Source organism: Muscardinus avellanarius (genome assembly GCF_963383645.1).
Source record: "Muscardinus avellanarius genome assembly, chromosome: 1".
Taxonomy (NCBI): Eukaryota; Metazoa; Chordata; class Mammalia; order Rodentia; family Gliridae; genus Muscardinus; species Muscardinus avellanarius.
The window spans coordinates 110343392-110371090 of NC_137786.1; the positions used below are offsets into that span (position 1 = coordinate 110343392).

The 27699-nt window shown below is 40.9% G+C and overlaps 1 protein-coding gene across 4 annotated transcripts in view; it reads left to right on the forward strand.

Annotated features, from left to right (window-relative positions):
- Positions 1-27699, forward strand: part of NSD1 (nuclear receptor binding SET domain protein 1) — a gene marked incomplete at both ends in the record, with an annotated part of 147582 nt that overhangs the window by 57661 nt on the left and 62222 nt on the right. For all 4 annotated transcript variants that reach the window (XM_080697722.1, XM_080697723.1, XM_080697724.1 and 1 more), the window contains 4 exons: positions 470-3035; positions 12428-12552; positions 16289-16559; positions 20808-20917. In XM_080697722.1, the coding sequence (XP_080553848.1) occupies positions 470-3035; positions 12428-12552; positions 16289-16559; positions 20808-20917 (3072 nt within the window). The remainder of the gene's footprint in view (positions 1-469; positions 3036-12427; positions 12553-16288; positions 16560-20807; positions 20918-27699) is intronic.

The following is a 27699-nucleotide window of genomic DNA, read 5'->3' on the forward strand; positions in this document are numbered from 1 at the left end:
ACCAGAAAAAAAAAAAAAAATCCTCATTTTAAGATACATAGGATGAAGTGGAAGGAAGAGGATCTATTACTTAATTTAGAAATGTAAAGTTAATCAGTTTTAGTTATGAATAGTTAAGAATCATTCTAAGTTATGGACCATTACCAGAATAATGAACCTGATGAAATGTAACCAGAATAGTTATAAACGATTCTAAGTTATGGTTCACTCCTTTGTGCTGGTAAGTTCAGGTGGGGTGGAAGATTTATGAGATCAATCCAGTAATGATAGATTGGCAGTATTATTGGGGAATCCCTATTAGGTAAGCACTGGAAGAGCTCAGGTGCTAGTAACTATCTGGCGAGTCCTGTAAAAAGGCCTTGAATAAGTTCAAGTTTTGAAAATGCTTCTGATTTCAAAGGTATTTATGTTTTTGTTCTCACTCAAAATTTTCCTATAAATGATATTCTTTTTGTCCTTTAAATTTTAGGTTCCTCAGAAAATTTTGAGTAAATGGGAAGCCAGTGTTGGTCTTGCTGAACAGTATGATGTTCCTAAAGGGTCAAAGAACCAAAAACGTGTTACCGGTTCAATCAAGTTGGACAGTGAGGAGGATATGCCATTTGAGGACTGTACAAATGATCCTGATTCAGAACATGACCTGCTGCTTAATGGCTGTTTGAAATCTCTGGCTTTTGATTCTGAGCATTCTGCAGATGAGAAGGAAAAGCCCTGTGCTAAGTCTCGAGCCAGAAAAAGCTCTGATAACTCAAGAAGGACTAGTGTGAAAAAGGGTGTCATGCAATTTGAAGGACTCAAGGAAGAACGGAGGGGAAAAATTCCTGAGAACCTTGGCCTAAACTTTACTTCTGTGGATGTATCTGATAATCAGGCTTCTAATGAACTTTCCAGGATAGCAAACAGCCTCACAGGGCCTAGCACTGCCCCAGGAAATTTCCTGTTTTCTTCATGTGGAAAAAATACTACAAAGAAAGAATTTGAGACTAATTGTGATTCTTTATTGGGCTTGTCTGAGGGTGCCTTGATCTCTAAACATTCTGCCGAGAAAAAGAAACTTCAGCGAGGCATGGTATGCAATTCAAAAGTACAGCTCTGCTATATTGGAACTGGTGATGAGGAAAAGCGAAGTGATTCCATTAGTATCTGTACCACTTCTGATGATGGAAGTAGTGATCTGGATCCCATGGAACACAGCTCAGAGTCTGATAACAGTGTGCTTGACATTACAGATGCTTTTGATAAAACAGAAAATATGTTACCTCTGCAGAAAAATGAAAAGATAAAGTACTCTAGGTATCCTGCCACAAATACTAGGGTAAGAGCAAAACAAAAGTCCCTTATTATTAACTCACATACAGACCACTTAGTAGAATGTACTAAGTCAGTGGAGTCTGGAACTGAAACACCTCAGGCTAATCTCTCTGATCTTAAGGTGTCCACTCTTGCCCACAAACCCCAATCAGATTTTAGAAATGATGGTCTCCCCTCAAAGTTCAACACACCATCAAGCATTCCTAGTGAGAACTCAGTAATAAAGAGTGGGACTACAAGTCAATCCCTATTACAATTGAAAAGCAAACAGTCTAAGTTCAGAAGTATAAAGTGCAAACATAAAGAGAATCCAGTTACGGTGGAACCTCAAGTTACAAATGAGGACTACAGTTTGAAATGCTGCTCTTCTGATACAAAAGGCTCTCCTTTGGCCAGCATTTCTAAAAGTGGAAAAGTGGATGGGCTAAAACTACTGAACAATATGCATGAGAAAACCAGGGATTCAAATGACATAGAAACAGCAGTGGTGAAACACGTTTTATCAGAATTGAAGGAACTCTCTTATAGATCCTTAGGTGATGATGTCAGTGATTCGGGAACATCAAAGCCATCAAAACCATTACTTTTTTCTTCTTCTTCTAGTCAGAATCATATACCTATTGAACCAGACTACAAATTTAGTACATTGCTAATGATGTTGAAAGATATGCATGATAGTAAGACCAAAGAGCAGCGGTTGATGACTGCTCAAAACCTGGTTTCATATCGAAGTCCTGTTCGTGGGGACTGTTCTACCAGTAGTCTAGTAGCAACACCTAAGGTTTTGGTTTCAGGAGGCTCCACCCACAACTCAGAAAAAAATGGAGATGGTACTCAGGACATAGCCCATCCTAAGTCTAGTGGAGGTGACTCTGTACCATCTGGGGAGTTACCTGCTTCTCTACCTGGCTTAGTCTCTGAAAGAAAGGACCTCCCTTCTTCTGGCAAAAGTCGTTCAAATTGTGTTACTAGGCGCACCTGTGGGAAGTCAAAGCCATCATCTAAATTGCGAGAAGCTCTTTCAGCCCAGGTGGCAAAGAACACAGTTAACTGCAAAGCCTTAAAGACAGAGCGCAAGAGAAAACTCAACAGGCTTCCAGCTTTGACTCTTGAGACTACAGTGCAGGGAGACAAAGAAAGTCAAGTCTCCGTGAATGGCCCATCAAGTGGTGGGGCTGAAGATCCCAAAAAAGAAGAACCTCTTGAGTTAATGGACCATTTAACTAGTGAAGAAGCTCACTTTTCCAATGTGCATTTTGATAACAAATTTAAACAGTCTGACCCTGATAAAATTCCTGAAAAAGTACCCTCTTTTGAGAACAGAAAAGGCCCAGAGCTGGACTGTGAAATGAATAGTGAGAATGATGAACCCAGTGAGGTGAATCCAGTGGTGCCTAAAAAGCGGTGGCAGCGTTTAAACCAAAGGCGCACAAAACTTGGAAAGCGCACTAACAGGTTTAAGGAGAAAGAAAACTCTGAGGGTGCCTTTGGGGTCTTGCTTTCTGGTAACCCTGTACAAAAGGGACAGGATGATTTTCCAGAGCATAGAACTCCTCCTTCTACAAGCATACTGGACTCGCCAGCAGATACAAATCTTTCTAGCCATTTAGATGGACTTGGGCCTTCATTGAATGGTTGTGATAAATCCACTGCCAGCATGGAGGATATGGAAAAGGAGCCAGTAATCCCCAGTTTGACACCACAGGCTGAGCTTTCTGAACCAGGTAAGGACTTTGGTCTTATCTGAAAGGGGTTGAGAAAGTACTTTTAATGTTGCCCTTCATTAAGTTAGTCTGTTGTAATGGAAATATGAATTGTAAACTGGAAGGGGAATGATTATAACTTGAAAAAGAGAGGACTATGTAGAAGGCTGTGAAAATCAGAGATCACATTTCTATATATTTCCAGAGGCTTTTACCAAAAGCTTTTTTTGTTTTTGGCTTTCCCCTTCTAATAAGTTTCAAATACTTTTGCTCTTATTACCCATTTCCTACAATTTCATTCATTCATTTATTTTTATGTGCTGAGGATAGAACCAATGGGCACTCTCTGCTACTGAGTTATATCCTTGTCCCCTTTTCCTTTGGTGGTACTGGTGATTAAACCCAGAGGCTTTCTACCTCCAAGCTACACTACCAACCCAATTTTACTTTTTATTTGAAAACAGAGTCTCACCAAATTGTGGAAGGCTTTGGCAAAGCTGGCTGCAAATCAGCAATCTTCCACAATCTTCCTGTCTGAGCCTCCCTCGTGTGTTCTCCATTGTGTCTAGCTCCCTTTTTTTTAAACTTTGAGACCAAAAAAAAAGTAAAAAACAACATAATTTTTTTTTTTTTTTTTTTTTTGGTGGTACTGGGGCTCCTGGAAGCCCTTCTACCTCCGGGCTACACTCCCAGACCTATTTTTACATTTTTATTTGGAAACAGGGTCTCCTAAGCCAGCGCGCATGGCCGGCTTCAAACCTGCGCGATCCTCCTGTCTCTGCCTCCCAAGCGCGGGGATTACAAGCGTGCGCCACCACGCCTGGCATAAAACAACATAATCGTGAGACAGGGTCTCTTCTAGTGGCCTGGGCTGCCTAGAACCTTTGATTCTCCTGTTCCAACCTCTGAGGTAGTGGGGTTAGAGGAAAGGTTTATCCTTGTTGTAGCATAGGACAAGGTTTCTCTGTCTGTCTGAATCCAAGGGACTTATGCATGGTAGCCAAGAGCTTTACTGTTCCCAGCCTTTCTTTGTTTTTTTTTTTTTAAATATAGTAGTGTTAGCCGGGCATGGTGGCGCACATTTGTAATTCCCGCTCTTGGAAGGCTGAGACAGGAGGATCGCACAGGTTCGAAGCTAGCCTCAGCTGCTTAGTGAGGCTCTCAGCAACTTAGTGAGACCCTGTTTCCAAATAAAATATAAAATAGGTCTTGGAGTATAGCCCAGAGGTAGAAAGCCTCTGGGTTCCACCCCCAGTCACCCCCCCCCCCCAAAAAAATATATATATATCGTAGTGTTGAGGAGCATATGCCTATAGTCCTAGTACTTGAAAAGCTGAGACTGGAGAATTGCATGTTTGTGGCTAGCCTCAGCAATTTTTGCAAAAAAAAAAAAAAAAATACTGGGTTGGGGTGTACCTTAAAGATGGAATGCCTGAGTTCAATCTCTAGTACCACAGAAAAGAGAAAGAGAAGAGACAGAGAGCTAGCTGGTCATGGCCCATGCTTGTAGTCTCAGTACTTGTGAGGCTGAAGACAGGAGGTTCACAGGTTTGTGGCCCTCCTTAGCTACTCAGTGAGGCCCTCTGTCAAAAATAAAGAAAAATTAGGGCTGGACATAAAGCTCAGAGATGGAATGCTCCTGGGTTCAATCTCCAGTACAACAAACAAAACAAAACAAAGTACTAATTGTGTGTGTGTGTGTGTGTGTGTGTTTGTGGTACTGGGGATGCCAGAGACATTTTCCAAGCTACACCCCCAGCCCTATTTTCTATTCTTTACATTGAAACAGAGTAAAGGGACTGATGACATAGCTGAGGCTGTCTGCGAACCTTGATCCTCCTGTCTCAGCCTCCCAAATGCTGGGATTACAAGTGTGCATCACCATGCTAAGTACTAAGTATTAAATCAGTTGCTACATGCATACTAATAATCTTGTGTTCTACCCCCTGAGCTAAACTCCTAGCCCCCTTCCCTTTAATGTTGCATATAATTTTAATGATATATATACATTACTTTCTTACCGAGTCATTGGCTAATGGACATTTCATTTGATTCTACATCTTGGCTGTTGCAAATAATGCTACGGTTAATATGGGTGTGCAGATTTTCAGTTCTTTTGGATATATACTCAGAAGTGGGATTCCTTGATTATATAGTCACTCGCCTTTTATTTATTTATTTTTGCAGTACTAGGGAATGAATCCAGCGGCATTCTACGTCCAAGCTATACCCACAGCCCTATTTTTTATTCTTTATTTTAATTTTTTATTTTTGTTTCTTTTTTGTGGTGCTAGGGATTGAACCAGGGGCATTCTACCTCTGACTTATATCCCCAGCCCTATTTTATTTTTGTTTTGAAACAGGGTCTTGCTACATTGATGAAAGTCTTACTACTTGTTGAGGCTGTCCTCGACTCTTGTGATCCTCCTGTCTCAGCCTCCCAACTGCTGGAATAAACATGGGCCACCATACTGAGCTTATTCTTTATTTTGGAACAGGGTCTTACTAAGTAACTGGCGCTGGCCATGAACCTATGCTCCTCCTGTCTCAACCTCCCAAGTACTGGTAGTACCACCATACCTGGCTGCTTATTTATTGGGTTAGTTGTAGTTCTTCACATATCATAATTATTTATAATTTATATCTGATATATGATTTGCAAATATTTTCTCCCCTTCCATGCCCTTTTTTTTTCTTTTCTTGTATTTTCTTTTTTTGTGGTAGTGGGAATTGAACCCAGGGGCATTCTACCTCTGAGCTGTACCCCAGCCCTATTTTTTAGTTTTTATTTTGCTATCACTAAGTTGCAGAGGGCCTCACTAAGTAGCTGAGGCTGGTCACTAACCTGTGATCCTTCTTTCTTAGCCTCCCAAGTACTGAAATTACAAGCATGCACCACCACGCTCAGCTTTCTAGCCTTTTTACTATATTGACTGTGTGTCACACAGAAATTTTATTTATTTACTTACTTATTTTTGTGGTGCTTTTCTACCTTGGGGCTATACTCCCAGACCCATTTTATACTTTATTTGGAAACAAGGTCTCACTAAGTTGCTGAGATCCTCACTAAATAGCTGAGGCTGGCTTGGAACCTGTGTGATCCTCCTGTCTCAGCCTCCCAAGCACGGGGATCATAAGCATGCACCACCACACCTGGCTACACAGAAATTTTAACATCTAGCCAGGCGTGGTGGCACACGCTTGTAATCTTGTAATCTCAGCATTCGGGAGGCTGAGTCTGGAGGATCGCAGTTCACGGACAGCCTCAGCTACTTAGTGAGGCCCTGGGGGTCAAATGCCCCTAGGTTCCATCCCCAGACCCGGGGGAAAGAAAAAGAAAAAAAGAAATTTTAACATGTGATATCGTCCTGTTTGTCTATTTTTGCTTCTATTACCTTTGTTTTTGTGTCATAGTTAAATCATTTACCAGCTGAGTGTGGTGGTGCAGGCTTGTAATCCCAGCATTTGGGAGCCTGAGACAGGATTGCAGTTCTGCCAACCTCAGCTACTTAGTGAGGCCCTTTGCAACTCAGTGAGGCCGTGCTTCAAAATAAAGAATCAAAAATAGGGCTGGAGGTGTAGCTTGGAGGTAGAATGCCCCAGTACCACCAAACAAAGAAAGAAATCATTTACCCTTTTAAATTTTTATTATTTTCTTTTTGTGTGTGTGTGTGGTACTGGATTTGGAACCCAGGAGCTTTTTACCTCTGGACCTCTAGAGCCCTGTTTTATTTATTTATTTAATTTTTTAATTTTTCTTTATTTTTTGTGGGTCTGGGGGTGGAACCCAGGGGCATTCCACCTCCGAGCTACACCCCCTGCCCTATTTTTTATTCTTTATTTTGAAACCGGGTCTCACTGAGTTGCAGAGGGCCTCACTAAGTAGCTGAGGCTGTCCGCGAATCTTGATCCTCCAGGTCTCAGCCTCCAGAATGCTGGGATTACAAGCATGCGCCACCACGCCCGGCTTGTTTTATTTTTTATTTGGAAACAAGGCCCCACTAAGTTGCTGAAGCTAACTTTGAACTTTTGAATCTCCTGTTTCGGCCTCCTAAGTCCTGAAAGTACAGGTGTGCAATACCACACCAGGCTTCCCTTCTAATTTCTGGAAGGTTTCTCTTTATGTTTTCTTTTAGGAGTATTATAGTTTCAGATCTTATGTTCAGATCTTTTACTTTTTTTGTTGTTGTTGTTTTTCTGTATGGTGTAAGGGAGGTTCCATCTTTTGCATGTGAATATAAGGTTTTTCCAAGAAAAGGCTGTCCTTTCCCATTGTGTAATCTTGGCAACCCTGTTGATTTTTTTCCCCCACTACTGGGAATGGAGCCCAGTGGATTCTACCTCCGAGCTATACCTTTAGTCCTATTTTTCATTCTTTATTTTGAAAGGGGATCTCACTGAGTTGCAAAGGGTCTCACTAAGTAGCTGAAGCTGTCCCTGAACCAGGAGCCTCGTGTTTCAGCCTCCTGATGCTGGGATTACAAGCACGCACCACCATGCCCGGTTTGGCTCTCAGCAATTTAATAAGACCCTGTATCCAAATAATATATTCACATTACTCAAAGATAAAAATGTTAATTTTCTTTTGTGTTAATCTATTGGGGATTTAACCCAGGGACATTCTTCCACCCGAGCTACAGCCCAGTCCTATAGTTTTAATTCTTTATTTTGAAACAGGATCTCACTAATTTGCAGAGGGCCTCACCAAGCCCCTGGCTGGCTGGCTGCAAACCTGCAGTCTTCCTGTCTCAGCCTCCCAAGTACTGGGATTACAAGTGTGCGCCACTGTGTCCGCCTACAAAAAGCTAATTTAATTTTTTATTTTATTTGCTTTTATTGGTGCATTATAGTCTCGCATCAATATGTAATCACATTGACAATGACATACATGCACACAGCACATGGTGGTGGCATCCCTCTCTCTATTTTCCTCCCTCCTAATACAAAGTACCAAAGTTGACATTGGTATTTTCACATGTTTACACATAGTCAAAGGTAGTATTTCCATTAATGAAACTCAGTCTTCTCTCCTACCCTTAGATCTCCTCCCTGGCTTCACTGAAGTTTCTCTTCCATTATCTCAAGATCCCCTTGTCTCCCAATTACTTTCTATCCTGTACATAGTAGAGAAAACATGTGACCCTTAACATTCTGTGATTGGCTAATCTTACTTAACATAATGTTCTACAGGTCCTTCCATTTTCTTGCAAATAACATAATTTTGTTCTTTATTGCTGAGTAGAATTCCATTGTGTTTATTTCTTTTCTTTTTTTTTTTTTTTTTTTGGTGTTACTGGGGTTCCTGGAAGCCCTTCTACCTCCGGGCTACACTCCCAGACCTATTTTTACATTTTTTTATTTGGAAACAGGGTCTCCTAAGCCAGCGTACGCGGCTGGCTTTGAAGGATCCTCCTGTCTCAGCCTCCCAAATGCCAGTATTACAAGCGTGCACCACTACGCCCGGCTTTATTTCCGATAATTTTATAATCCATTCATCTGTTGATGGACATCTTGGTTGGTTCCTAATTTGGCTGTTGTGAATTGTGCTCCCATGAACATGGGTATGCATAAATTACTGTAGTAGTTCTCAGGTTTCAACCTCTTTGGAAAGATACCCAGGAGTGGTGGTCGGATCCATTCTCAGTTTGCTAAGGAATCTCCACACTGATCTCCATAGTGTCTGAACTAGTCTGCACTCCCACCAATAATGCAGAAGAGTTCTTATTTCCTCAGATCCTTGCTAACATTTATTGTTATTGCCTTCTAGATGATTGCCATTCTGACTGGAGTTAGATGGAATATCACTGTAGTTTTGATTTGCATCTACTTGATTGCTAGTGATGTTGAACATTTTTTCATGCATCTATTGGCCATTTTAATATCTTTTGTGAAGTGTATTCAATTCAGCTCCCCATTTCTTGCTTGGATTATTTGTTTTTCTAGTAAAAAGTTAATTTTAAAAACTCAATAAGCCAGGCGAGATGGCACATTCTTGTACTGTAATTCTAGTACTTTGGAGTCTGAGAAAGGAGGATCACAGGTTCAGAGCCACCCTCAGCTACTTATTGATACCCTCCTCAACTTAGTGAGACCCTGTTTCAAAATAAAGAATAAAAAATGGGCTGGATGTCGCTGGCAGGTAGAGTGCCCCTGGGTCAATCCCCAGTACAACAACAAATTTGGACGGGTGTGTAATAGGAATTTACACATAGTCAGTTTACAATCATAGTCTCTTGCCTCAGAGCATAAAGAAATGCAGTTAACTGTCATAAGTATAAACCTAGAGGTGTTCTACCTCCAAGCTATACCTAGAGCCCTTTCTATTTTTTGTTTTTAAACAGAGTCTCTCTAGGCTGCTGAGTGACTCATTACATTGCAGAGGCTGGGATTGAACTTGAGATCCTCCTGTCTCAGCCTCCAAAGCAGTAGGATTTATTTATTTATTATTTATTTATTTATTTTTGTGGTGCTCTAGATTGAGCCAAGGGACATTCTATCTCCAAGCTACCCCTCACCCCTTTTTTTTATTCTGTGTGTGTGTGTGTGTGTGTGTGTGTGTGTGTGTGTGTGTGTGTGTGTGTGGTACTGGGGTTCCTGGAAGCCCTTCTGCCTCTGGGCTACACTTCCAGACCTATTTTATACTTTATTTTTGGAAACAGGGTCTCTTAAGCCAGAGCGGTTGGCTTCGAACCTGTGTGGTCCTCCTGTCTCCACCTCCCAAGTGAGGGGTGGGGGGATTACAAGCATGCGCCACCAGGCTTATTCTTTTGTGTGTGTGTGTGTGCTGGTATGGGGATGGAGCCCAGGGGCATTCGACCTCCAAGCTACACCCCCTGACCTATTTTTTATTCTTTATTTTGAAACCGGGTCTGAGTTGCAGAGGACCTCACTAAGTAACTGAGGTTGTCCACGAACTGCTATCCTCCAGGTCTCAGCCTCCCGAATGCTGGGATTACAAGCGTGCACCACCATGCCCGGCTTGGTTTCTTCTTCTTCTTCTTCTTCTTCTTCTTCTTTTTTTTTTTTTTTTTTTTTTTTGAAACAAGGTCTTACTCAGTTTCGGTGGGCTTCACTAAGTTCCTGAGACTAGCTATAAGCCCGAGATTCTATATTCAGCTGAGTCAAAAATAGCTTCTTGTAAGCTGGGCGTGGTAGCGCACCCTTGTAATTCCCGCACTTGGGAGGTGGAGACCGGAGGGGTATAACTCAGAGGTAGAATGCCCCTGGGTTCAATCCCCAGGACCACAAAAAGAAGTGTTTTTGAAATTCATGTGATAATCCTGATTAGTATTCTTTTCTAAAGTTTATCCATTTTACGTAACTCAGAACAATGTTTAAAAATCTCCCAGTAATTCTTATGCTTAGGAGGCTTGTGCAGGTTCGAAGCCAGCCGCACTGGCTTAAGAGGCCCTGTTTCCAAATAAAAAGTATAAAATAGGTCTGGGAGTGTAGCCTGGAGGTAGAAGGGTTTCCAGGAACCCCAGTACCACCAAACAAAACAAAACTTCCCACCTCATGTTTGTTTGGTTCTTTTTTGTTTGTTTGTTTCTTTCCTGAGGAATCAAGCCTAGGGTGTTCTACCTCTGAGCAAACCATCAATCTATCTTCTGTCTGTCCTTCCTTCCTTCCTTTTCTTCCTTCCTTTCTTTACTGGGGATTTAACTGAGAGGCTTTATACCTCTGGTACTCCCAGACTTTATTTTATTTTTTCAGTACTGGGGATGGAACTCAGAAGCATTCTACCTCTAAGCTGCACCCCAAGCCCTATTTTTTAGTCTTTATTTTGAAACAGGGTCTCACTGAGTTGCATAGGGCATCACTAAGTAGTAGTAGCTGAGGCTGTATGGGAAAAGTTTCACTACGTTGCTGAGAGCTTCACTAAGTAGCTGAGGCTGGCTTTGAACTTGTGTGATCAGTCTAAGCACTCCCAAATGCTGGGATTACAAGCCTGCACCACCACGCCCAACCCCTTTATTTTTCTTTGTTTTGAAAGTCTTTCTAGGTTGATAACAATCTCACTCTGCTGCTAAGGCTGTCCCTTGAACATGTAATCCTCCTGTCTCACCCACCCAAGTACTGGGATTATAGGCATGTGTCATCATACCTGGCTTTATGTGTTTGCTTGTTTGTTTATTATTTTTTGGTGCTTGGGATAGATATTAGGGGCATTCTTCCTCTGAGCTATACTAAGAGGCCTATTTTATTACTTCATTTTGAAACAAAGTCTCAATAAGTTAGGGAAAGTCTTAAATTGCTGAATCTTTCCTTGAACCTCAATCCTCCTGTCTCATCCTCCCAAGTACTAGGATTACAAGAAGCAATTTACATTTATAATTTCGGGCTTTATTTTTTTCTTTTGAAACAGGGTTTCATAAAGTTGCTGAGAATCACACTAAATTGCTGAGGCTGGCCTTAGACCTGTTTTAGCATTCCAAGTACTGTAATTACAGATGTTTGCCACCAGGTCCAGCATCCATGATACATATTTTTATGTTAGGTATATATATGCTAGCTTTATTTGTACTGGTGTCAGGCACCATAGGATCCTAGTTTCAATTTAACCTTACCCTTCCACATTGAATGGGCTTTGTGTTTATGTACACTTCATTGTTCCTATTGTTACAGATTGGGAGAATATGGTTGTGGGAAAACTATTCCCAGGGACCCCTGTTAGGGTCCCGGACACAATTTCCCTCAAACCACAACAAAACCCCAAATGACCAAAACCAGAAAATTACCATGGGTTCTTGTCCTAAGCTAAGAATAAATATGCATAGCTTGGACAGTTGCTGAAGATTTAAAGAAGTTTATTAAAAGAAATACAGAGGATAGGTACAGCTCCATACCAGACTGGCATGGAGGGGTGACATGAATGAATACACCAAAGGGATCACATGTGGACTCAACCTTTTTATACCCATGACCTCCATAATTCTGACATAGTGAAGGTCCCTGTAAGGTACCTCCTCTTAACCCTGTAAGGTACCTCCCCCAGCCAGGTGTGGCAAGGTTTCTCCTTTCATGAAGGGCAAGGTCAGACCCTGCTCTATGCTTCCTAGATTATCATGTAGATCTGTCTTTAGATAGAGAAAGGCCTAGTTCTCTCCTAAGATCTGTCTTTAGATAAAGGCCTAATTCTACTCTCCTATTGACTTGTTAATTACTTTTAGCTATGTTAATTTACATTGGAATAGTTGCCTGCTTTTAGGCAGAAACCAAGTCCTTGCACAGATTTGCCCCTCACCCATTTTTGAAATATATTAATAATCATAGCTTTCTCAAATCTTCCTAGGCCATTCCAATACTGGTACACTATGTGTAGTAACAAGCCCCCAACCCTTTTATTTATTATTCTTTTGGTACTTGGGATATTACCCAGGGGGAGATAGTAAAGAATTTATTTCTCCTTTTAGCTGTGCGGTCAGAAAAGAAACGACTTAGGAAGCCAAGCAAGTGGCTTCTGGAATACACAGAAGAATACGATCAGATATTTGCTCCTAAGAAAAAACAAAAGAAAGTACAGGAACAGGTACATAAGGTATGTTTTACCATTTCAACAATCTTTATTTGGTCCTCTTAGGAAATTACAGGTGTTTTTTTTGGGGGGGTTACTGGGGATGGAACCCAGGTGCATTCTACCTCCGAGCTATACCCCCCATCCCTATATTCTTTATTTGGAAACGGTCTCACTGAGTTGCAAAGGGCATTACTAAGTAGCTGCGGCTGGCCATGAACCCGGATCCTCCTGTCTCAGCCTCCCAAATGCTGGGATTACAAGTGTGCACCACCAGGCCTGGCTAGGAAATTACAAGTTTTTTTTTGTTTGTATGTTTTTGTTTTGTTTTTGTGGTACTGGGGGTAGAACCCAGGGGCTTTCTACTTCTGGGCTACACTCCCAGACTTATTTTATTCTTTATTTGGAAGCAGGGTCTCACTAAGTTGCTGAGAGCCTCACTAAGTTGCTGAGGCTGGCGTCTATCCTTAGTGATCCTCCTGTCTCAGCCTCCCACGTGTTAGGTTGAAAATAGAGTTAGCGAGTTAAGGAGGGAGATAAAAACACCAACCTGGTTATCAGAGACCTCTGTTTTATTGGGACCCTTCGGAGAGTCATCTGTCAGTGGGTGAAGGGACCAGCTGGCCAAGCTTCTGGAGAGTTGCGCGTAGTCCTGATTGGCTGGCTGAGTCACGTGGTGGATCAGAGGCAAGGATGTTTTAATAGGCATGCCAATTCTCTCTTGGCATCTATAGTCTCTTGATGTTTGGAGTCTCTAGGCACCTGAGGTCTTGTGATATCTCTGCTTCTGGCTTAAGGGGGTTCTACCTCCTGTTTCCCCGCCCTATTTTTTATTCTTTATTTTGAAACTGGTACTCACTAAGTTGTGGAGAACCTCACTAAATATCTGCTGCTGGCTGGGAACCTTCAATCCTCCTATCTCAGCCTCTCAAGTACTGGGATTATAAGCTAGCACTACCACTTCTGGCTTAAACTGAAGCTTTTTTTTTTTTTTTTTTTTTTTGGTGGTGGTACTGGGGTTCCTGGAAGCCCTTCTACCTCTGGGCTACACTCCCAGACCTATTTTTATATTTTTATTTAGAAACAGGGTCTCCTAAGCCAGCGCGCACGGCTGGCTTCGAACCTGCGAACCTGCGTGATCCTCCTGTCTCCGCCTCCCAAGCGCGGGGATTACAAGTGTGCGCCACCACGCCCGGCTAAACTGAAGCATTTTAAAGTAAATTAGAAGCTGGGCGTGGTGGCACATGCTTGTAATTGCAGCATTCAGGAGGCTGAGACTGGAGGATCACAGTTTGAGGACAGCCTTCAGCTACTTAGTGAGGCCCTCTACAACTTAGTGAGACCCTGTTTCAAAATAAAGAATAAAAAATGGTGCAGGGGGTGTAGCTGGAAGGTCGAATGCCTCTGGCTTCCACCCCTAGACTCGCGAAAACAACAACAAAAAAACACAATTGAAGATCTTTGCCTTTGTCAGTAATTCATTAGGGGTTACAAATTTTATCATTTCTTCTACTTTTAGTTAGCAATCTTTAAGTGAACTCTAAGTATTTGAACAGTACAAGATTATTTCTTTCTTGTTAATTATCAGTTTTAACATTAGAAACTTATTACTTGCATTAATTGTTGACATATTAAGGAAGCTTTTTATTTTCATTTATGGATTATTATTAATGATCTCAGGAGGCCTTTTTTTTGGTGGGGAGCCTGTACTGGGGATTGAACCCATGAACATTCTACCTCAGCAATACCTCCAGCCCTTCTGTTTCAGCCTCAGGTGCTCTGGAGTATATAAAGCTTCAGTGAATCTTAATGAACCACACTATATCCACACTTTTGTTGTTGTTGTTTTTGTTTTGTGGTATGGATGGGATGGAAACCAGGGGCATTCAACCTCTGAGCTATACTCCCAGCCCATTTTTTAAAATTCTTTATTTTGAAACAGTCTCCCTGAGTTGAAAGGGCCTCACTCACTAAGTCGTAGCTGAGGCTGTCCACAAACTGCGATCCTCCTGTCTCAGCCTCCCAAATGCTGGGATTACAAGTGTGTGCCACCATGCCCGGCTTAACTGCAAGTTTTTTTTTTTTTTAATTCTTTATTTTGAAATAGGGTCTCACTAAGTTGTGATTGAATCTCACAAGTTTCTGAAGCTGGCCCTGAACCTCTCCCTCCCAAGTATTGGCATTACAAGTGTTTGTAACATGCCCAGCTATATTTTTTTCTTTACATTAAAAAATATGTAATATAAAATTTACTGTGGTAATCTGTTTTAAGTGTAAATTTGTTTGATAGTAAGTACGGTCACATTGTTACGTTATCACTATCATCATTACCATCCATCTTCTGAAATTTCCTTTTTTTTTAATGGTACTGAAGATTAAACTCAGGCATTCTACTTTCGAGCTACAACCCTAGCCTGATTTTATTTCTTATTTGGAAATACCTCAGAACACCTGGAAAAGAATTTACTTTCTAAAACTCAATTTTAGTACTCTTTTCCTCTTAATCCCTGGCAACCACAGTTCCACATTCTGTCCCTGAGTTTTAATTTTCTAGAATTCCTCATATTAGTAGAATCTAATTTTAGCATAATGTCATGTTAGAATTGCATTTTTTAAAATACCAGGAATTGAATTTAGAGGCTACCTACCTCTGAACTACACCCTGTTCCTATTTTATTTTTATTTTGAAGCAGGTCTTATTATGTTGATGAGAGTCTCAATACTTGTTGAGACTTTTTCAAATCTGCAATCCTCCTGTTTCAGCCTAAGAACTGGGATTAGAAGCATGCACCACCATGACTGGCTTTGCTTTTTTTCCCCCCACCTGCTACTGGGCATAGAACTGAAGGGCATTTTACCTTTAAGCTACATACACCCCAGCCCTGTTTTTTATTTTTTATTTTTGCAGTTCTGGGGAGGGATGGAACCCAAGGGCATTCTGCCTCCAAACTACATCCCCAGCCCTGTGTTTTATTCTTTTTTTTTTTTTTTTTATTTTGGGTGGTGGTAGTGGGGTTCCTGGAAGCCCTTCTATCTCCAGGCTACACTCCAGACCTATTTTATATTTTAATTTGGAAACAGGGTCTCTTAAGCCAGGGAGGCTGGCTTCAAACCTGCATGATCCTCCTGTCTCTGCCTCCCAAGCCTGGGGGTTACAAGCTTGCGCCACCACACCCACCACCACACCCAGCTTTATTCTTTATTTTTGAAACAGAGTCTCACTGAGTTGCAAAGGGCCTCACTAAGTACCTGAGGCTGTCTGCAAACTGTGATCTTCCTGTCTTAGCCTCCCAAATGCTGGGATTATAAGCATGCTTCACCATGCTTATTTTTTATTTTGAAACAGGGTCTTAATAAGTTTCAGAGGGCCTGGATAAGTCACTGAGGCTGGCCTCCAAATTGTCTCAGCCTCCCAAGTACTGGGAATTACAAGTATCCACCACCACATCTGGCTTTGTTTTTGTGTGTTGTGGGTCTAGGGATGGAACCCAGGGGCATTTGACCTCTGAGCTATACCTCCTGACCTATTTTTTTTTTTTTTCTTTATTTTGAGTCAGGGTCTCACCAAGTTGCAGAGGACCTAAGTAGCTGAGGCTGTCCACGAACCACGATCCTCTGGTCTCAGCCTCCTGAATGCTGGGATTACAAGCGTGCGCCACCACTCCGGGCTTTGCATTTGTTTTTATTTGCATTATTCTTTTGTCAAATTATAACAACTTTGGCTTAGGGATTCTAGTTTTTATTTATTTTCTGTTCTTAGGTAAGTTCCCGCGGTGAAGAGGAAAGCCTTCTAGCCCGATGTCGAACTAGTGCTCAAAACAAGCATGTGGATGAGAATTCTTTGCTTTCAACCAAAGAAGAGCCTCCAGTTCTTGAAAGGGAGGCTCCATTTTTGGAGGGGCCCTTGGCTCAGTCAGAACTTGGAGGTGGACATGCTGAGTTGCCACAGCTAACCTTGTCTGTTCCTGTGGCTCCTGAAGTCTCTCCACGGCCTGCCCTTGAGTCTGAGGAATTGCTTGTTAAAATACCAGGTAAGGTGGGGATGGAGGTCTTAGTATGTAAGCAGATATAATTGCAGGCAGCAAGAGATTTTTAGAATGTTTTGATATAAAACTAACATTTTTACTATACAACAAACTAACCATGTTTATTCTTAAAAATCCCAAATGTAGTGGATAGTATTTTTATAGTGTCGGACCGTAATTAATTTGTGGTATACTACTACAAGGATGACATTTTCATAAGGTACCTTTCTTGCTCCATTGTCGGTTTCCTGATTGAAGTCCCCCATGTAAATAAATCATCACCATGATAACGGGTTGAGCAAGGACATTGCATACTTGGTAGGATAAGTGTTCATTTTATGCTTCATTTACCAGCTCCAACAATCAATTTGTTAACTTAGGAAGTTGTTTAACTCTGGATTCATTTTCCTTTGTATAAAGTGTACAATAGCCAGGGGTGGTGGCGCACGCTTGTAATCCCAGCATTTGGGAGGCTGAGACCTGAGGATTGCAGTTCACAGACAGCCTCAGCTACTTAGTGAGGCCCTCCGCAACTTGGTGAAACCCTGTTTCAAAATAAATAATAATAGGGCTGGGGGTGTAACTCAGGTCAAATGCCCCTGGGTTCCATTCCCATATCCACAAAAATAAATAAATAAAGTGGACATAATTGCATATAATGTTATATACCTGAACACATAGCAGCTTATGAATATAAATATTCTCTAAAACTTAGGTACCAGTTGTTTTTCAAATGATTTTACCTCTCTCCCCAAAACACAAATACTAGAGAATGAATGCAGGCATACTTAAACTCTGAGTTATATCCTTAGCCCTTTTTACATTTTATTGTGATAAGCTATTCCAAAATTGGCTAGGTAAGCCATGAATTTGTAACCTCCTATCTCAGACTTCTGAGTAGCTGTGACTACAGTTGTTTATCACCACTCCAAAGACTTTTTTGAGGGGGATTGAATCAAGGGCATTCTACCTCTGTCTTATACCTCTAGCCCTAATTTTATTCTTTAATTTAAAACAGGGTCTCACTAAGTTGTGGAAGTCCTCACTGAATAACTGAGACTGGCTCCAAACCTTTGATCCTCCTGTCTCAGCCTCTCAAGTACTGGGATTACAAGTGTGTACCACCATGTCTGGTTCCCTGACCTTTATTATATTATTTTACTTATTTATTTTTGTAGTGCTGAGGATGAACCATGGGGATTCTACCTCTGAGCTATACCCTGGCCTTATTTTATTTGCTTACTGTATTTTGAAACAGGATCTCACTAAGTTCTAAAGGCCTTGCTAGGTGGCTGCAAACCTGTAATTCTCCTGTTTCAGTCTCCTAAGTACTGGGATTATAGGTATGTGCCACCATGTCTGGCCTTTATATTTCATTTTATTTAGTTTTTATGGTATTTTGAATTGAATCCAGGGGCATTATATCTCTCAGCTGCATTCCCAGTCTTTCTTAATTTGGAAACAGGATCTTGCTAGGCTGATGAGAGTCTGACTTTTTGCTGAGCCTCTCCTCAAACCTGTCTCAGCCTTTCAAGCCCTGGAATTAGAGTCATGTGCCACCATGCCTGGCTTTTATCTTTTGTGTGTGTGTGTGTGTGTGTGTGTGTGTGTGTGTGTGTGTGTGTGTGTGTTACTGGGGATAGAACCCAGAGGTATTCTACCTCTGAGCTACACCCCTAGCCATATGTTTTTTCTTTATTTTGAAACAGAATCTCACTGAGTTGCAAAGGGCCCAACCAAGTTGCTTAGGCTGTCTGTAAAGTGCGATCCTCCTTTCTTAACCTCCCAAATGCTGGGAGTGCAAATGTATGCCACCTCGCCCAGCTCTGATTTCTATCTTGCACCAGGGTTTTACTAAGTAAATCAAAGGCTCACGTTAGTTGCTAAGGCTGTCCTTGAAACTGCTACACCCTCTTGTCTCAGGCCTTTAAATTTTAGCTATAACTTGTAATCCCAGTACTTGAGAGGCTGTGGCAGGAACATTGCAGGTTCGAATTCAATGTTGGGAACTTAGGGAGGCTTTCAGCAAACTAAGAGACCCTGTTTTCAAATAAGAAAGAACATAGGGTGGGATCTAGTTCAGGTAGAATGCCCCTGAGTTCAATCTCTAGTACCTCCCCAGAGAGAGGGGGAAGAGGGTGATGGTGAAGAGAGATAGAGAGACCAAATTATACTTGTTTTTCTAAGACAGAATACAAAATAAATTTTATTGTTTTGCTGTGCCTAGGGATCCAATTCAAGACCTCCATTGCTAACTCTTCTAGCGTTTTACCACTACCATAAACTCCCAGCCCCAAAAGGTGGCTGGAGATTATACCCAGGAGTGTTAACCAAATAGTTACATCCCTGGTTTTTCCCCCCTCCCCCCTTTGATTTGATTGAATGCATGGATGTTCTACTTCTGAGATACCCTACATGCCTTTTTATTTATTTATTTTAAATTGTGGTTATGGAGCCAGGCATGGTGGTATAGAGGGTGTGGGTCAGAGGTCAAATGTCCCTGGGTTCCATCCCCAGACCCACAAAAAAAATAAAAATAAAAAAAATTGTGGTAATGGGAATTGAACCAAGCTACCTATTTGAACCCCAGCCCTATTTTTTATTTATTTTGAAACAGGGTCTTACAAAGTTGCAAAGGACCTCATTAAGTAGCTGAGGCTGCCTGAGAACTTTAATCCTCCTGTCTCAGCCTTCTAAATGCTTGGGATTATAAGCATGCGCCACCATGCCCAGCTCCAGCCCTATTTTTTTTATTCTTTATTTTGAAACAGTGTCTCGCTAAGTTGTGGAGGGCCTCACTAAGTGGACGAGGCTGGCCTCATACTTCTGGTCTTTTTTTCTCAACCTCCCAAGTGCTTGAATTACAGGTATGTACCACCATGTCTGGCCTCAAAAGATTTTTCAAAAACTAGGAGAGGACAATAACTATTTCACTCCCTATTACATGTCAATTTTTATTGTGATTTGTACCCTCTGTTGTGACTAAATTTATTTATTGCCAGAGCAAAAATTATAATCCTTAATCCCAGCATTTGTGAGGCAGGCTGAGCAGGAAGATCAAGATTCTAGGACAGCCTCAACTACTTAGTGAGGCCCTTTACAACTCACTGAGACCCTGTTTCAAAATAAAGAATAAAAAATGGAGCTGGGGGTGTTGCTCAGAGGTAGTATGCTCCTGGGTTCCATTTCCAGTACTGCTGTATGTATGTGTATGTGTGTATATTCTTTCATTCCAGGTTTATTTATATCTACAGTCCACGTTCTACCTCTCTTCCCCCTTTTTTTTGTTACCACCAATTAATTGCTATAAATTCACTTCAATCCTTTTGCTTTTTCCTTAGTTCCTTGGTTATATATATAAGCTCATATGGTTATATACTTGAGCCACCATGACCAGATATAAATATATATATCTAGTGGCTCAGCCTTATAATCCCAGTACATGTAAGGGTGACACAGGAGGATTGCAAGTTCGAGTCCAGCCTCAGCTACTTGAGGCCCACCGTGAGACCCTTTCAAAATAAGGAATAAAAAGTAGGGCTGAGGATGTAACTCAGATGTAAAATTCCCCTGGGTTCCATCCCCAGTTCTGAAAAATACATACATACATACATACATACATACATACATACATACATACATACTTTCACCTTTTTTATATATTTATTGAAATCTCTCTTTTTTTGTGTGTGGTACTGGGGATGGAATTCAGGGATTTCTACCTCCGAGGTATACTCCCATACCTATTTTATATTTTATTTGGAAACAGGATCTCACTTAGTTGCTGAGAGCCTCACTACTTAGTGAAGCTGAGGCTGGCTTTGAACCTGCGCAGTCCTACTGTCTCAGCCTCCCAAGCGCTAAGAATACCACCACTCCCGGCTCTTCCATTTGTTTGTTTGTTTGTTTATTTATTTATTTATTTATTTATTGGTCTAGGGATTGAACCGGGGGTGTTCTACCCAAGACCTGCATCTCCAAGATTTTTTTCCCCTTTTTTTTTTTTTGAAATGGGTTCTTGCTAAGTTGCTGAGGCTAGGCTTGAACCTGAGATCTTCCTGTTTCAGCCTCCCAAATATTGGAATTACAGTCGTGTACCATCATGCCTAGCTTATGTAGTATTTTAGAATAAATTCTCATCTTTACCTTTGTATAATTGGGAATACATTATGCATACTAGTAGAGATTTTATTTTTCAATATTAGCTTTTGATTAGGTTATAAATCACCTAATGAAAAGATATGTGCATTTCAGGAAATTATGAGAGTAAGCGTCAAAGAAAGCCAACTAAGAAACTTCTTGAATCCAATGATTTAGATCCTGGATTTATGCCCAAAAAGGGAGACCTTGGCCTTTCAAAAAAGGTATGTTTTTGTTGTTGTTGTTGTTGTTGTTGTTGTTGTTCTAAGATAATGTTAAACTCAAAAATATGTGATTTCCAAAATAACTTTTTAAAAATAATATTTATCAGGAGTACCCCCTTATTTGAAGTTTTGCTTTCCTCATATTCCGTTAACTATACTCAACTGGGTCTGAAATACTAAAGGGAAAACTCTAGCAGTAAGCAATTCATAAGTTTTAAATTGGGTGAATAGCTAAATAACTTGGTATAATCTCATGCCGTTCCACTTTGTCCTATATAACGGCATTATATGTGCTACCAAACTTTTAATCACTTAGTAGCCATGCAACATTATGGTATTATAGTGTTTTTGTTTAAATAATCCTTATTGTACTTAATAATGGTTCTAAAGTGCAAGAGTAAAATGATGCCAGCAATTTGGATATGCCAGAGAAGCTGTAACATACTTCTTTTTAGTGATGAAGTGAAAATATTTGACTTAATAAGCAAAGAAAGATAATATGCTGAGGTTGCTGAGATCTACAGTACGAATAAATATTCTATCTATGAAATTGTAGAAAGAATAAATTTATGCTATTTTTGCTGTTGTACTTCAAAATAGAAGTTATAGTCACAGCACATGATAGTTCTATTAAAATAGACAAAGCATTAAATCTCTTTGTAGAGCACACAAACAGAAAATATGGAGAAGTGTTGTGACAGAAAGCATTGAGCCTATAATAAGACTTGAGGAAGGGATCCCTAGAAACAAATGACACCAAGCCATTTACTGCAAAAGAAAAGATGGATGGGTACACAGATTTAGGAATAGCTTTGGAATGAACTATCTAAAAATTACTTGAAAGGCTGTATCTGGGGAAGAAGCTCCTGTACACTTCTAGCACAGTTGAATAAGGAGAAAACATAACATTCAAAGCAAATCTTTAATTATAATCAAATTGAGTTCTTCTGAAAGAAAATGTAAAACGTACTTTCATAAAATGCTAATGAAGTACTTTCATAAAATGCTAATGAAGCTGGGCGTGGTAGCTATGCTTGTAATCCCTGTGTTTGGGAGGCTGAGACAGGAGGATCGCACAGGTTCAAAGCCAGCCTCAGGTACTTAGTGAGGCTCTCAGCAACTTAGACCCTGTTTCCAAATAAAGTTTAAAATAGGTCTGGGAGCCGGGCGTGGTGGCGCACGCTTGTAATCCCCGCGCTTGGGAGGCGGAGACAGGAGGATCGCACAGGTTCGAAGCCAGCCACGCGCTGGCTTAGGAGACCCTGTTTCCAAAATGAAAATGTAAAAATAGGTCTGGGAATGTAGCCCGGAGGTAGAAGGGCTTCCAGGAACCCCAGTACCACCAAAAAAATAAAAAATAAAAAATAAAATAAAATAGGTCTGGGAGTATAGCCCAGAGGTAGAAAAGCCCCTGGGTTTCACCCCCAGTACCACCAAAGGGGGTGGGGGGGTGCTAATGAGGCATCAGGACATAAAACATGAAGGAGCACATTAAGTGTTATATATAAGATATTTTGTGAGAGAAAAGGCATATAAAACTTTTATTCAGTATATAAAACAATATATAACTTTTATTATAATGTATTATAAATTTTCCATAATTTCTGGGGCTTGAACCCTAGGTTTCATGTTCACTAGGCAAGAATTCTCCCACTGAGCTACATCCCTAGAACCCCCTCCCCCTTCCAATGTTTGGGGGAATAATAGGAATTCAACCCAGGGGTTGAGACCTTAATTTTTTTTTTTTTTAATTGTATTATGGTACTAGGGATTGAACCCAGAAGCATTCTACGTCCAAGCTAAACCCCCAGCCCTACTTTTTTGTTTTGAAATGGTCTCACTAAGCTGGGCATGGTGACGTACACATGTAGTCCCAGTACAAGAAATGGCCTAAAACTAGGAAATCCTCTTGCCTCAGCCTTCCAGGTAGCTGAAATTATTGACATGCACCATCACACACAGCTAGACATTCTATTTTATTTCCTTTAATTAATTATTGTTAATCTCTTAATGAACCTAATATATGTATTAAACCTTGTTATTGCTGTATATATGTGGAAGAAAACATTCTCTAGTACTACTCATTGTTTCAAGCATCCGGTGGAGGCCTTCAAATAGACTACTGTACAAAAAAATTATTCAATTACAGAAAGCATACATGATCTGTCCAAGAGATCCAATATCTCTTTTTCAGTTGTGTGGCTATGTGTGTGAATTGGCTTCCGATTTTCATTATAAGTGAGAAAATGTAAAAAGTTAAGTTTGAAGAATGTGTGTGCTTTCTATACACACACACACATGTAAACATATACATTTATACATATATATATATATATATATATATATATATATATATACACACACACACACACACACACACACACACTGGCATTGGATTGAATCCAGGGGGAGTCTATCTGAGCTATACTCTCAGCCCCTTTTATTTTCAAATCCCTATGTTGTTGAGGGTCTTGCTACATTGTTAAAGCTGGCCTCAAATGTACAGTTCTCTTAATTTAGCCTCTCAGCTACTGGGATTATGGGCATGTACTACTACTGACCATGATTGTAATAATTTGGGAGAGGGAATGTTTCAAAATTGCTTACCTAAGCCGGGCGTGGTGGCGCACGCTTGTAATCCCAGAATTCAGGAGGCTGAGACCTGGAGGATTGCGGTTTGCGGACAGCCTCAGCTACTTAGTGAGGCCCTCTGCAACTCAGTGAGACCCGGTTTCAAAATAAAGAATAAAAAATAGGGCAGAGGGTGTAGCTCAGAGGTCAAATACCCCTGGGTTCCATCCCCAGACCCGCCAAAAAAAAAAAAAAAAAAAAAAAAAAAATTGCTTACCTGGCTTAAGTCTTTGGAGCCACCTTATTATCTTGCCAGCATAACTTCTCAGAAAAGGCCTAGTTCTACTTATCCAAGGAGAAATGTTTGAATTTAAGTTTTTGAGCTTGCAGAGTTTAGTTTAACTAAGGCAAGAAGCATGATTAAACAGTAGAGGAAGGTTGAAAATTAATTCTATAATGAATAATGGCTGCATACTGAATCCTTAGAATGCCTCATGCTTGCCAGTCATGGTGGCTAAAACCTGCATTTACATTACTTGAGAGGCATGGATAAGAACAGGTTCAAGACCAGCCTCAGCAACTTAGCGAGATGGTGTTTCAAAATAAATAACAAGAGCTGGGGTATAGCTTAGAGGAAGAATGTCCCTGAGTTCAATCCTCAATATAAAAAATAAAGTTGGGCATGGTCGTGCATGTTTATAATCCCAGTACTTGTGAGGCTGAGACAGGAGAATCATGGTTCATGGCCCGCCTCAGCTACTTAGTGAGCCCTCCACAACTTAGTAATACCTTGTTTCAAAAATAAAGAATAAAAAATAGGGCCGGAGATATGGTTCAGAGATACAATGTCCCTGGGTTCCCCAATACCACAAAAAGAAGAAAAAAAAGAAAAGAAAAAATCACATTATGCCAAAAGGGCTTACTGGTATAACTCAAAAGGTAGGATGCCCCTGAGGGTTTTTTTTTTTTTTTTTTTTTTTGCGGGTTTGGGGATGGAACCCAGAGGTATTCGACCTCTGAGCTATACCCCCTACCCAGTTTTTTATTCTATTTTGAAACAGGGTCTCACTGAGTTGCGGAGGGCCTCACTAAGTAGCTGAGGCTGTCTGCAAACCGCGATCCTCCAGTCTCAGCCTCCCAAATGCTGGGATTACAAGCTTGTGCCACCACGCCCAGCTTGCCCCTGAGTTCACTTCCCTGTACCAGACAAGAAAAATTCCAACTGTCTGTGTTTGTGGAGTAAGTAGAGCTAACTTCAGAAATTCAGTTGTAGAAGGCATATCTTTTCTCTTTTTTTCTTTTTTCTTCTTTTTGCAGTGTTGGGGTTGGAACACAGAGGTAGTACCTCTGAGCTACACCCCCAGCCCTATTTTTTATTTTGAAACAGAGTCTCACTGAGATGCAAAGGGCCTCTTTATAGCTGAAGATATCCTCGAACCACCATGATTCTCCTGTCAGCCTCCCAAATGCAGGGATTACAAGCGTATGCTACCATGCCCAACATAGACTGTATATATTTTTTATTAAAAAATTTTTTTAAAAGCCCAGTGTTTTGGCACACGCTTGTAATCCCAGCATCTGGGAGACTGAGACCGGAGGATTGAGGTTTGCTGACAGCCTCAGCTACTTAGGCCTTCTGCAATTTAGACCCTGTTTCAAATAGAAAATAGGGCAGGGTATGCAGAGGTCAAAGGCCGGTGGGTTCCATTCCCAGACCTGCAGAGAGAGGGGGGTGGGAGGGAGAGGGAGCGAGCAGAGCATAATTAGGTGATAAATAATTTGAGTGTTTTTATTGTTTTTTTTTTTTTATGGTGCTGGGAATTGAACCCTGGGACATTCTACCTCTGAGTTAAACCGACCGCCATATTTTATTTTTATTTTTATATTTTTAGAATTTATTTATTTTTTTTTTGCGGCTGGTGATGGAACCCAGGGGCAGTCATCCTCTGAGCTACACCCCCTGCCCTATTTTTTTATTCTTTATTTTAAAACCAGGTCTCACTGAGTTTCAGAGGACCTCACTAAGTAGCTGAAGCTGTCTGCAAACCATGATCCTCTGGTTTCAGCCTCCTGAATGCTGGAATTACAAGCGTGCGCCACCACGTTCGGATTCCTATTTTATTTTTATTTATATTTATTTATTTATTTGTTTTTTCTGAGTCTGGGGATGGAACCCAGAAGCATTTGACCTCCGAGCTACACCCCTTTCCCAATTTTTTATTCTTAATTTTGAAACAGGGTCTCACTGAGTTTAGAAGGGCCTCACTAAGTAGCTGAGGCTGTCCGTGAACCGCAATCCTCCAGTCTCAGCCTCCCAAATGCTGGTATTAAAAGCGTGTGCCACCATGCCTGGCTTTGTGTGTGTGTGTGTGTGTGTGTGTGTGTGTGTGTGTGTGTGTGTGTGGTACTGGGGGTGGAACCCAGAGGCTTTCTACCTCCGGGCTATACTCCCAGACACTTTTTATATTTTATTTGGAAACAGGGTCTCACTAAGTTGCTGAAAGCCTTTTATTTTTAAATAGAATTCAATCTCACGTAACACATACAAAATTTTTTTTTAAAAAATTGTGTTACCTTACTCTGTGGAATTACATTTTCTCATCTAAAATGTGACTTGTCAGGCAGATAAGGAGGCCCACCCCCCCCCCCTTTTTTTTTGGTGGTACTAGGGATGGAACCCAGAGGCTTTCTACCTCTGGGCTATACTCCCAGACCTTTTTTATATTTTTATTTGGAAACAGGGTTTCACTAAGTTGCTGAAAGCCTCACTAAGTAGTTGAGGCTGGCTTTGAACTCTGCGATCCTCCTGTCTCAGCCTCCCAAGCACTGGGATTACAAGCCAGCCTCCCAAGCACGGGTTACAAGCGTGTGCCACCACGCCCTGCGAGGCCCACCCTTTTAATTCAAGTACTTGGGAGGCTGAGAGCCATTATAGTCTTATGCTCAAGACCAGCCTCAGCAACTAGCAAGATTCTGAGCAACTTAATGAGAACAGGATGACCTTGATTCTTTAGGTTCTACTAGGAAGAAGAAGAGGCTTGTTTGTTTGTACTGGGGACCGAGCCCAGGGGCATTCTACCTCCTAGCCACACCTCCAACCCATATTTTTGCTTTAAAACAAGGTCTCTCTAGGTTGATAGAATTCTATCTCACTAGTTGCTGAGGCTGGCCTTGATCCTATGATCCTCCTGTCTCAGCTTTGCAAGTACTAGGAAAATAAGTGTGCATCAACATGCCCAGCTTTTGAGAAGGTAGGTGTGTGTGTATGTGTTTGTTACTAGGTATAGAACTCAGGGGATTTCTACCTCTGGGCTATACTCCCAAACCTATTTTATATTTTATTTGGAAACAGGGTCTCACTAAGTAGCTGAGGCTGGCTTCAAACCTGCATGATCCTCCTGTCTTAGACTCCTAAGTACTGGGATTACAAGTAGGTGTCACCACGCCTGGCTCTTTTTAGTAGATTTTTAAAGGAGTCCTTTATTTATTCAAGATGTACATCCTTTGTCAAGTATGTGTACTTTAAGGATTTTTCACCTCACCTTTTGTGTGACTATTAAAGAATCAACTGTAAATAGGTTAAATAATAATGATGCTGTTTTCATTAAATTAAAAAAAAATTTGGGGGGTATTGGAAGTTAAACCCATAGACATTCTACCTCTGGGCTACACCCCCAGTCCTATTTTATTTAATTTTTTTTAATTTCAATTAGGGTCTTGTTAAGTTAAGTTGCTGAGGGTGTTGCTAAAATTGCTGAGACTACCTGATACTTGTGCTCCTCTTTTCTCAGTCTCCCAAGTGCTGGCATTTTTAGGCATGTCTACCACACTTGGCTTGTTTTTCCTTAAATTACAGATATATTTGGTTGATTTTTTTTTTTAGGAGCCTTTTCTTTCATATATCTACACTGAACATAAGAAAAGTTTATTAAGATTTATTACTTGTCGGGCATGGTAGCACATGTTGTAATCCCGGCATTTGAGAGGCTGAGACAGGAGGATTGCGGTTCAAGGACAGCAGCCTCAGCTACTTAGGCCCTTTGTAATTCATTGAGACTCTATTTCCAAATAAAGAATAAAAAATAGGGCTGGGGGTGTAGCTCAGAGGTAGAAGCCCTTGGTTTCTATACCCAGTACTGCAGAGACAGACAGACCGAGGTAGAGAGAGAGAGATAAGAAAAAGATTTACAGCCTTGGGTGGTGGTCTGAGA